This window comes from Triticum urartu, chromosome 3 (assembly GCF_003073215.2).
Source record: "Triticum urartu cultivar G1812 chromosome 3, Tu2.1, whole genome shotgun sequence".
NCBI classification, from domain to species: Eukaryota; Viridiplantae; Streptophyta; class Magnoliopsida; order Poales; family Poaceae; genus Triticum; species Triticum urartu.
In genome coordinates, this window is record NC_053024.1 from 357,259,501 (window position 1) to 357,271,991 (window position 12,491).

Consider the following 12,491-nt stretch of genomic DNA (forward strand, 5'->3'; position numbering starts at 1 on the left):
TTTGGATTTCTACTCCCACCAATTGCATCAATTTCATCAATGAATATGATACAGGGCGATCGTTTTTTTGCTGCAGCAAAAAGATCCCTCACTCTTCTAGCTCCCACGCCTACAAACATCTCCTCAAACTCACTACCGCTGCACGAGAAAAAAGGGACGCTGGCTTCCCCAGCAATAGCCCTCGCTAACATGGTCTTGCCAGTGCCAGGAGGACCAACAAGCAGAACACCTTTTGGCAGTTTTCCCCCAAGACGTGTAAAACGCTGCAAAACATACAGGCCGGTTATGAATATCAAATTAAGCAGATATAATGCCAACAATGGAGGACTGGATATAGCAAGGATACACATAAACAGTGGCTAACAACTCATTTCTACACCACAAAATGTGAACTACATAACTTAGCACTTAATAAGCAATTCAGCTGAGGACAAACAAATTGGACAGAAATAAAGCACAACACTAAGAAGACAACAAGACCTCTTCTGGCAAAATCAAACAACAGTGTTGAATTAAGCAAGCTATTCATAGATCAAATGCGTTACAGAACAAAAAACAAAATAATTCACTTCAAAAGTTGAATGTAATGTGAAGCAGTTCACAATATGGCTAGGCAAAAGTTAATCCATAGCACCGGCAATTAAACCTATTCAATTGTCAATGGTTTATTGCTAGAAAGAGTAGCTGGTAGAAGCACTGCTAAATGGAAAAAATAATAAACGGTTTACCTTTGGATCTCGAAGGTAGTGAACTATTTCCTCGAGTTCAGCTTTGGCTTCATCAACACCTTTTACATCACTAAATTTCGTACTAGATTCCATGCTTGGTTGAACCTCTTCGTTTAGGCCAAGGCCTACAAGGATTTTATCAAATTTATTACTGGGATGAAATCCAATTTGGAATTAGGATATTAGTCTTTCAGATCGTTGAGAAAACCAAACCTTTGCTGATTCCTCTATCCTCAATGAGAGCCCCGATGCCCGAAATTAAAAGGAAAGTCAGTGCAATGCTTCGGAAGGTGCGCCAAAGCTGATCCTTAAATTGACCTGTTTCTGCTGTAACCATGTGAATAGGCGCATTCGCAGTGCCAATAATTCCATCTTTTGTCACTTGACCAGCACTCTTTAATGCCGGCACGCTATCAAGGCTTCCTTCTGACCTTTCTGAAGCAGCAAGACCTAACAGGTATACCACGCACGAGTTTTAAGCCACATAATACGAAAACTAGTCATTATGGAATGATGCTCAGGCTCCATCAGATGGAACGTAACTGTAAACTCATTTCCGCAGAAAACTGAAACAGCCTTAACCAACGACAGATCAACTTAAACTGTAGAAGGTAAAATAAAATAGTAGGGAAAGAATGATGCTTGTTCTAGTTGTTAGTTTCTGTATTGGTTTTTATTATTTCACGTTGCAGATTTTCAGCAACAACTGCATCCTGCTTCCAATGGAACATTACCAATTTTGTGAAAATTAATCTTTTATTAGTAATATATCTCAGTACAGCCCTGAGCTACTAGAGTAGTGCAGTGCAACATGATTGTAAACTAAAAACACGTAGTACAAGGTTATCATTTATCTAACTGTAGTACAAGTGACTGATAGTCCACGAGCAATAAAGAAAAACATATTGAAGTAATCAGGAGTTTAGGACTAGGGTACATGATATAACAACATATACTCCCTCCGTCCCAAAATAAGTGACTCAACTTTGTACTTTATGCTAAAGTTAGTATAAAGTTGAGTCACTTATTTTGGGACGGATGGAGCATATGCTATAGAAAGAAGTATATATGAACAATTTCCAATCATGCTTGAACCTTCTTGACTATTTTAAAAAGAAAAAACAGACACAGCAGCATGCCCCACAAGGCAGAGTAAGATATTTTGAGGATATAGGTACCTCTTTGCAATGTTTTTAGCAAGGTGCTATCGTCCAGCCTGTCGACCTTCACAAGAGCTTTTACATACTCAGAGAGTGCTGAAGGATTCGAATGCAACAAAGGCTGGCTTTCAAATATTTTTATCACACGCTCTGGGTCACTTCTGTATATCTCTTTTAGCATAGAAGCTTCACTCTGGGAGCCCAGGTCTCGCATGCTGCGTGAAAGGCCACCAAAATAGCTCGAATGATACCTCTCATGTAAGTTCCTAAGTGTGCCACCTGCATTGATCATCCCCAGCACACACAAAAAAGATAAAAGAAAGGTAAAAGAATTATCCCCGAGAGCAATGGTAACAAAACACTAACTACAGAATAAAAATAAATAGACCATAATGGCCCTCATGGACTGTTTTAATGCAAATAAAAGGTAAGAAGGGGCAGACAGATAAAGATATATGTTTAATATGCAGATATAGACACTCACATTTTAATAAGTTTAAAAGTTTCAAATGACACACTGTTAGATTAAACAGTAAAGTAGAGACGGTTACAATTTGAGCCAAGATGCTGTCGTTGTACAAAGACCATATACCTGCACTGATGTCACTTCTAAGTGACCTCAGAGGAGAGGAGGCTGCCAACTCATTATAGATTGCATATGCTGATTGGTTCCTTGCAGCCTGCAATTAAAAAAAATGTATACCTGAATTAAGTCTTGCATACACATAAATATATACGGCAACAAGAACAGCAGAAGGCAAAATAACTGAGCAAATTAATCGAATGCAAGGAACGAGTGTAGCTGGGGCATTCGGCTTGGCCAGGGATCCAGGAAGTAGAAACTCAGAGTCTCAGACATGCCTCCAAATCCCCAAACCATGACCCCTAAACAACTTCCCTGAATTCCCCATCCTACACGGCAGTGTACACAGCAAGTTCCACCACCGCCTCCAGAAGCAATGCTACCTGCAAGAGGGGCCCTTGGGCAGCACGGAGCCATCGGGAACTGAGTGAAAAGCAAGATTTAGATCTGGAGAGGCTCACCCTTATCCGCATCCGACACATGGCGAATTGATCAATTGAAGCTGCTGATAGTAGATAAGGCCAACCAGAGCTGTTGAGCCTCGTTATCGTGTGTGGTTCTCGATTAGCTGTCGTATTGGGATTTTTTTCCAGATGATGATCGAAGTAAGCGAATGGGTATTTTGGGGAGTGAGGGACCTGATTGGGTGGTGCATGAAAAAAATTGTTGGCACATTTGAAGAGACTTTGGTAGATTATTATTGTCGATGCATGTACTTGTTCTTCCAACCCATCAGCAAAGATGGCGAAGCAAATCACATTGGTCAAAGACAGAGTTACTCAAGCACCGCAGCGGTAGAGAAAGAACAGAGCGCTGCCACATGTGAAACTAAGACCAAACATAGCTTACCCAGTGGAATTAAGCTATATCAATTCTATGTTAATTATGACTTGGTACGGAGTACTTCCTAGAATAATTACAAGTGTTTAGCGCTTGGCCCGGGATTTGGTAGAATCCTGGCTCCGCCACTATTTAACTATAATTTCTTTCTGAAATCTGAACTATCTCCATGCTCAAACATATAGCAATACATACTAAACTACCTTTTCTGGTCGAATCCTGGCTCCGGCACTGTCAATCATAAATCTTTCTGATAAATCTCCATGCTCAAACATAGCAATACATACTACACAACTTTTTCTAGCATACCGCATACCTAGACAACTGACACAAGCCGGTCCTGACTTAAACTTTCCAATACCTACAAATTCGTCAAAGCAATCTGACAACTTTTGATACAAAATAAAATCCATTACACAAGCATCCACAATCAGGAGGATTAACTAACCTGAAATCCACAAGCATCCAAGATAAAAGGGATCACGCTTATAAGGTCACAACTAGAATTAGCCGTCTTTCGTTCTGAAGTCTAATGAAACCACGGCTACATCCCTCCCTCCTATCCCATCACAATCGCGCCCCCCGCGAAAGGAGAAGTGCGGACGAAGAAAAGCAAGAAGAAAGTTAATAGAAAACACACCTGAGAGAGGACGCGCCGCCACGCCATGTGCCCCAAATCTCAAATCCGCCGCCGCCTCCCCCGACGAGATCCCGAGTCCCAGGGAAGCAGAAACGCCCAAAGGCGGAAGATTGGATTGGATTGGATTGCAGTTGGGGTGCAGAGGAACGGACTGGTGCTAACGGGAGGCTCAGAGGGACGACGCCGCGGAGGCGAAAGATTCAGCTGCGGCGTGGTGCGCCGCGGCGAGCGGGAGGAAGCGGCGCGAGGAAACAGCCCACGTCACGAGGCGCAAGGGAGACGAGTAGTCAGATTTTTCTTTTCTCTTCTTTACCGGAGGCGGAGGCTCTAGTAGAACCCCTAAACCCTCAAACCCTTATAGCAGTTTTAAGAGTTGAGAAGTATCACTTTTTGATATTTTTAAAGATTGAAAAACAGGAGAAAAAACTAGAACCCTCAAATCCAACTTTAAACTGCTTTAAGGGTTGGATTTGAGGGTTCTAGTCTTTGCCTCAACCCCAACCTTTAAATCTATCATTTCACATATCACACATCTCATCACATTTCATCATATGACATATCACAAAGTCCATCACATTTGACATAAAACAATAATCATTCTAGTTATTATTACAACATCGAATAAAACAATAATCATTCAAATTATTACAACAATGTTTGAGCAAATTACACTAATTGTTCGAATCAAATAGGACATAGAAAAATAAAACAAAGATATATCATGGGCCAATGCGCCGCCCATCCAACTGCCAGTGGTGCTCTATTAGATCATCCTGCAGCCGACCATGAGTGGTTGCATCCTCAATCTCACGATGTACTTGAAGAAAAGCGTGTATGCGAGAAGGGTTTCTTTCCGGTTGCACACGGGTACCAACATTGTCATAGAAACAAGGGAGGTTTAACCCTCTTTCATTCTCTAGGATCATGTTGTGTAGAATCACACAACATTTCATGATGTTCATCAAGGTTTTTTTGTCCCAAAACCGAGCTGGACCACGAACTATGGCAAACCTTGCTTGCAAAACACCGAAAGCTCTCTCAATATCCTTGCGGGCTGCCTCTTGTGCCTTGGTGAAATGAGCCTCTTTTCTTGTTAAGGGCACCCCATTTTTCTCCTTGATGGACTTCACAAGAGTTGCCCATTCGAGATAGATGCCATCGGTGAGATAGTATCACATTGAGTACTCATTGTCCATGATTTTGTAGTTGCAAGCTGGAGCATCCCCAGAAATTAATCTTTTGAACAAAGGAGATCTATTGAGGATATTGATATCATTGAGTGTTCCCGGCAACCCAAAGAATGCATGCCAAATACATGTGTCCTGAGATGCTACAGCCTCAAGCACAATGGTAGCATCACGGCTTTTACCGCAATACATTCCGTGCCATGCCTTTGGGCAATTTTTCCACCTCCAATGCATGCAGTCAAGACTACCTAGCATCCCCGGCCATCCCCTTTTTTCATTCATTTTCATTAATCTCTTTGTATCTTCCTCGTTTGGTGCCCGAAGATACTGCTCACCGTACAACCGAATGACCAACTTGGCAAACCTACGGACTGACTCCGTGGTTGTATCTTGCCCAATGCGAAGATACTCGTCGGTATAATCCGCGGGTATGCCATAAGCGAGTACCCGCATTGTCGCCGATATCTTTTGATATGCACTAAACCCCATGATACCGGCGGCGGATCTACGACGTTTAAAGTAATAGGAGGCGGCCTCACAATCGGTGACAATCTTCACAAACAAACTACGCCGCATTCGGTACCTTCTGCGGAAGAGACGAGGAGGGTATGTAGGTACCTCCGCGAAGTAGTCTTCCATCAAATGCTCGTGTCCGAGAGCGCGGTTCCGGTAGATGGTGACTCGCCCCATCTTCGACCCTCTCCTCTGATCCATCAGCTTCACGCGGTTTTCAAAGGATTGCACGTCGATGAGGAGGCTCATCATCTCGACGTCCGACACCGAGCAGTTTTTGACCCACGATGAAGATGCAGAGATGTGATGTTCAAGATATTCTTCTTCCCATCACCTGGAGTCGTAGCGTCACTCTTTGCCCTTTTTGGTGTCTCGCTGCCAAAGGGGGGGAGAGTGTAGGGATTTGTTTCTTGTGTCGTGCTTTGAGTCGTCTTGTGGTTTCTTGTGTGTTCTCTCGGTGTCTTTATTTGGTTTGGTTTGGTGTGAGACCTAAGTTCTAGACATATGGTGTGAGACATATGCTCCCTATCGCTACCTTATTACTTATGTCTATTCAGAGTACTGTAGTTTATTATAAGATGCATGCTTGTCCTGTTTATTCTCTTCTCTCATATATCTTGTGCTTAGTATTGTTGGACTATAAAATATAGGGGGAGTGTTGATCCGAATGTGTGTGTCTTGCCATATCTAGGTGCACGCATTCTGGAGGAGCCCGTCTATATTTTGTAGTTCTTAATTTTCTTCGTTTTATTTCTTTTCCTTGCGCAAATCCCTGGTTGTCATCAATCCACCAAAAAGGGGGAGATTGTTACGGCATATCTCTCTCAAGGTAGTTTTGGTGATTGATGACAACATGTTTGCGGACTAATCTTGTGCTTTGAATAATTCACAGATTCTCCCCTGGCACGAGACGCTTTCTTCCCCTCGGAATGTATTTCAAGACGGTGTAGCTCTTTCGTTTCTTTCTCGGTGGACTAGTTGTGTAGAGGGCATCGTACTATCAAGAGGGGGTCCCCTGGGGTATTGCATGGGTGGAATCATCACGTACACATCAGCTTCTCACCGTCCGAGCTTTTCCGTTCCATTGTAGAGTTCTCTCCTCTCTTCCTTGTCCTGTCTGGGTCCAAGCGGTAGTACCGCGCACCCAGCGGTAGTACCGCTGAGGAGCCACAAGTGGCAGTACCGCTCCACAGCGGTAGTACCGCCTGTGGCTCCACAGCAGTAGTACCGCTGGGGTGCCTGGCACCTCCGCCTCGTCCTCAGCATCTTTGAGAGATTCTCTCTCTCTCTTTGCGCCCAGCGGTAGTACCGCACTGCCAGCGTAGTACGGCCGAAGGGTCACAAGCGGCAGTACCGCTCCACAGCGGTAGTACCGCCCGTGACCCGCTGCCGTAGTACCGCTGGGCAGTCTGGCTCCTACCGCCTCGATTCAAGAGGTCTTTTTCTCGTGTCGGGTTTTGTGGCACTAGTTGCGGTTGTAGAGGCGGTAGTACCGTTCCAGGAGCGGTAGTACCGCCCCTACCACCGCGGTAGTACCGCGTTTGGGTCCTTCCTACTAGTCTCCTCTGACGCAGTGCCGCTGGCTGGCGCGGCAGTACCGCTTCCTGGCGGTAGTACCGCCCCCTCTCAGCGGTAGTACCGCCCTGTGCGGGGCTGGTTGGTGGGGCAACGGTTGGATTGTTGCCCCCACTATAAAAGGGAGTCCCCTTCTTCTCTTTGACCTACCTCTTCCTCCCCCAAGCTCCATTTATTGCTCAAGCTCCATTAAATGCTCCAAGCTCCATTTTCGCCCGATCTATCTCTCTAGCCAATCAAACTTGTTGATTTGCTCGGGAGTGGTTGAGAAGGCCCCGATCTACACTTCCACCAAGGGATTTTCGATTCCCCCACTCATCCCTAGCGGATCTTGTTACTCTTGGGTGTTTGAGCACCCTAGACGGTTGAGGTCACCACGGAGTCATAGTCCATTGTGGTGAAGCTTCATGGTCTTGTTGGGAGCCTCCGATTAAGTTGTGGAGATTGCCCCAACCTTGTTTGTAAAGGTTCGGTCGCCGCCTTCAAGGCCACCAATAGTGGAATCACGGCATCTCGCATTGTGTGAGGGCGTGAGGAGAATACGGTGGCCCTAGTGGCTTCTTGAGGAGCATTGTGCCTCCACACCGCTCTAACGGAGACGTACTTCCCCTCAAAAGAAAGGAACTTCGGTAACACATCCTTGTCTTCACCGGATCCACTCTTGGTTATCTCTTACCTTTACTTGTGCAAGCTCTTTAATGTTTCTTCCCTTGCTTGCTTGTATGCTTGTTGTTATTGCATCATATAGGTTGCTCACCTAGTTGCACATCTAGACAACCTACTTTGATGCAAAGTTTAATTTGGTAAAGAAAAGTAAAAATTGGTAGTTGCCTATTCAACCCCCCTCTAGTCAACCATATCGATCCTTTCAGAGTCCATGTCGTTGTTGTTCACCTCCATCTACACAATACAACAAACAATAAATTATGAGTGCCAAGAATGAATCAAAAAGGAAAAAAATAAAACAAAAAGAAAGAAAAGGAAGCATACCTGCGGGGAGCTCGGGGCGGCGGCGCGGCTGCCTCTGGCCCGCCTGGCCTCTGGCGCGGCGGCTCAAGGAGGCCTGAGGCCGGCCTGCCTCTGGCCGCTGGGGGCCGGGAGGCAGCTGAGAGGCGGGAGGCGGCTGGGGGCGAGAGCCGACTGGGGGGCGGGGGGCCCGACGCTGAGGCGGGCGGGCGGGGGGGGCGGGGCGGTCGGGGGCTGGGGCGCGGGACGGGAGGCGGCGGGAACGGTGGATCCGGCGGCGGGGAGTGTGGCGCAGGGGCGGGACGGCGGCGGCATCGAGGGGAGGCGGGGGCCGGCCGGATTGGCGGCGGGCGACGGCCGGCGGCTTGGGAGGGAGGAAGCGGGAGGTTGGGGATGGGAAACTTCCCTCCCGCGCGACGGGGGAAGGGAGTGCGGGCTGCTGTCGAGCGCCCCCCTCCAACCCTCACTTCTACGGTTTGAAATTGGGTTTGAGGGTTGGACCCTTACTTTTTTTGAGGGTTTGAGGGTTTAGGGGTTCTAGTCTTTGCGGTTTTTTTGTTGCAACCCGCAAAAAAGTGGTTATTTTTGAGGGTTTGAGGGTTTAGGGGTACTACTAGTAATGCTCTAAGTACTCTTCTTTTTCTTTTCTTTTTTTGAGAATTAAGAGCATGTTTGGGACTCCTCTACTCCTTAAAATTCAGTTTTTTTGAGAAATCTTGCTGACTTTATTGATTCATGAGAATGTTCATAGGTACATGGCTTGGGTCATGAGAAGTGCCTAACCAAACATGTCTACCTATCTCTAGATTACAAGCAAATTTAACGAGATTATGAGCCTCAAAATTAAAATTCCTACGCTCAAACACAAAAGAGCAAGACGTAAAACTATCTTTGCGGTTCGTTATTTCATGTATAACAGCCGCATTGGGACCAGTTGTCCCTTCATTGATGTCCTGCACCACACCTTTGCAATTCGAGGCCACCCTGATATTCTGCTCGTGAAGATCTTCAGCCAAAGCTAGAGCCTCCCTGCACGCGTATGAAGGAAATATGCCCTAGAGGCAATAATAAAGTTATTATTTATTTCCTTATATCATGATAAATGTTTATTATTCATGCTAGAATTGTATTAACCGGAAACATAATACATGTGTGAATACATAGACAAACAGAGTGTCACTAGTATGCCTCTACTAGACTAGCTCGTTAATCAAAGATGGTTATGTTTCCTAACCATGGACAAAGAGTTGTTATTTGATTAACGGGATCACATCATTAGGTGAATGATCTGATTGACATGACCCATTCCATTAGCTTAGCACCCGATCGTTTAGTATGTTGCTATTGCTTTCTTCATGACTTATACATGTTCCTATGACTATGAGATTATGCAACTCCCGTTTGCCAGAGGAACACTTTGTGTGCTACCAAACGTCACAAGTAACTAGGTGATTATAAAGTAGCTCTACAGGTGTCTCCAAAGGTAGATGTTGGGTAGGCGTATTTCGAGATTAGGATTTGTCACTCCGATTGTCGGAGAGGTATCTTTGGGCCCTCTCGGTAATGCACATCACATAAGCCTTGCAAGCATTGCAACTAATGAGTTAGTTGCGAGATGATGTATTACGGAACGAGTAAAGAGACTTGCCGGTAACGAGATTGAACTAGGTATTGAGATACCGATGATCGAATCTCGGGCAAGTAACATACCGATGACAAAGGGAACAACGTATGTTGTTATGCGGTCTGACCGATAAAGATCTTCGTAGAATATGTAGGAGCCAATATGAGCATCCAGGTTCCGCTATTGGTTATTGACAGGAGACGTGTCTCGGTCATGTCTACATTGTTCACGAACCCGTAGGGTCCGCACGCTTAAGGTTTTGATGACAGTTATATTATGAGTTTATGAGTTTCTGATGTACCGAAGTTAGTTCGGAGTCCCGAATGTGATCACGGACATGACGAGGAGTCTCGAAATGGTCGAGACATAAAGATTGATATATTGGACGGCTATATTCGAACACCGGAAGTGTTCCGGGTGATTTTGGAGAAAACCGGAGAGCCGGAGGGTTACCGGAACCCCCCCGGGAGAAGTAATGGGCCATATGGGCCTTAGTGGAGAGAGAGAGGGGCAGCCAGAGGTGGGCTGCGCGCCTCCTCCCCTGGTCCGAATTGGACTAGGAGAGGGGGGCGGCGCCCCCCCTTTCCCTCTCCCTCCCCACTTCTTTCCCTCTCCTACTAGGAGGAGGACTCCTCCTTGGAGCGCCATAGAGGGCCGGCTGGCCCCCTCCCCTTGATCCTTTATATACGGGGGCAGGGGGCACCCCTAGACACACAAGTTGATCTTCGTGATCGTTCCTTAGCCGTGTGCGGTGCCCCCCTCCACCATATTCCACCTCGGTCATATTGTAGCGGTGCTTAGGCAAAGCCCTGCGATGGTAGAACATCAAGATCGTCACCACGCCGTCGTGCTGACGGAACTCCTCCCCGACGCTTTGCTGGATCGGAGCCCGGGGATCGTCATCGAGCTGAATGTGTGCTAGAACTCGGAGGTGCCATAGTTTCGGTGCTTGATCGGTCGGGCCGTGGAGACGTACGACTACATCAACCAAACGCTTCCGTTGTTGATCTACAAGGGTACGTAGATCACACTCTCCCCTCTCATTGCTATGCATCATCATGATCTTGCATGTGCGTAGGAATTTTTTTGAAATTACTACGCTCCCCAACAGTGGCATCCGAGCCTAGGTTTTATATGTTGATGTTATATGCACGAGTAGAACACAAGTGAGTTGTGGGCGATATAAGTCATACTGCTTACCAGCATGTCATACTTTGGTTCGGCGGTATTGTTGGACGAAGCGGCTCGGACCGACATTACGCGTACGCTTACGCGAGACCGGTTCTCCTGACGTGCTTTGCACATAGGTGGCTTGCGGGTGACAGTTTCTCCAACTTTAGTTGAACCGAGTGTGGCTACGCCCGGTCCTTGCGAAGGTTAAAACAGCACCAACTTGACAAACTATCATTGTGGTTTTGATGCGTAGGTAAGATTGGTTCTTGCTTAAGCCCGTAGCAGCCACGTAAAACTTGCAGCAACAAAGTAGAGGACGTCTAACTTGTTTTTGCAGGGCATGTTGTGATGTGATATGGTCAAGACATGATACTAAATTTTATTGTATGAGATGATCATGTTTTGTAACCGAGTTATCGGCAACTGGCAGGAGCCATATGGTTGTCGCTTTATTGTATGCAATGCAATCGTGCTGTAATGCTTTACTTTATCACTAAGCGGTAGCGATAGTCGTGGAAGCATAAGATTGGCGAGACGACAACGATGCTACGATGGTGATCAAGGTGTCGCGCCGGTGACGATGGTGATCACGGCGGTGCTTCGAAGATGGAGATCACAAGCACAAGATGATGATGGCCATATCATATCACTTATATTGATTGCATGTGATGTTTATCTTTTATGCATCTTATCTTGCTTTGATTGACGGTAGCATTTTAAGATGATCTCTCACTAATTATCAAGAAGTGTTCTCCCTGAGTATGCACCGTTGCGAAAGTTCTTCGTGCTGAGACACCACATGATGATCGGGTGTGATAGGCTCTACGTTCAAATACAACGGGTGCAAAACAGTTGCACACGCGGAATACTCAGGTTATACTTGACGAGCCAAGCATATACAGATATGGCCTCGGAACACGGAGACCGAAAGGTCGAGCGTGAATCATATAGCAGATATGATCAACATAGCGATGTTCACCAATGAAACTACTCCATCTCACGTGATGATCGGACATGGTTTAGTTGATTTGGATCACGTAATCACTTAGAGGATTAGAGGGATGTCTATCTAAGTGGGAGTTCTTAAGTAATATGATTAATTGAACTTAAATTTATCATGAACTTAGTCCTGGTAGTATTTTGCAAACTATGTTGTAGATTAATAGCTCACGTTGTTGCTTCCCTGTGTTTATTTTGATATGTTCCTAGAGAAAATTGTGTTGAAAGATGTTAGTAGCAATGATGCGGATTGGATCTGTGATCTGAGGTTTATCCTCATTGCTGCACAGAATAATTATGTCCTTGATGCACCGCTAGGTGACGGACCTATTGCAGGAGCAGATGCAGACGTTATGGACGTTTGGCTAGCTCAATATGATGACTACTTGATAGTTTAGTGCACCATGCTTAATGGCTTAGAATCGGGACTTCAAAGACGTTTTTGAACGTCATGGAGCATATGAGATGTTCCAGGAGTTGAAGTTAATATTTCAAGCAAATAC

At 45.8% G+C, this 12,491-nt stretch overlaps 1 protein-coding gene across 1 annotated transcript; it reads right to left on the reverse strand.

The window, feature by feature from the left end:
• LOC125543979 (ATP-dependent zinc metalloprotease FTSH 5, mitochondrial) lies at positions 1–4,275 on the reverse strand (the record flags this gene model as incomplete). Its single annotated transcript, XM_048707491.1, is given in 6 exon segments — positions 1–263; positions 729–853; positions 942–1,178; positions 1,907–2,167; positions 2,481–2,568; positions 3,952–4,275. Coding segments are annotated over 6 exon segments (1,001 nt in total), but the record flags the coding sequence as incomplete, so codon positions are not given.
• Positions 4,276–12,491: the final 8,216 nt, after the last annotated feature.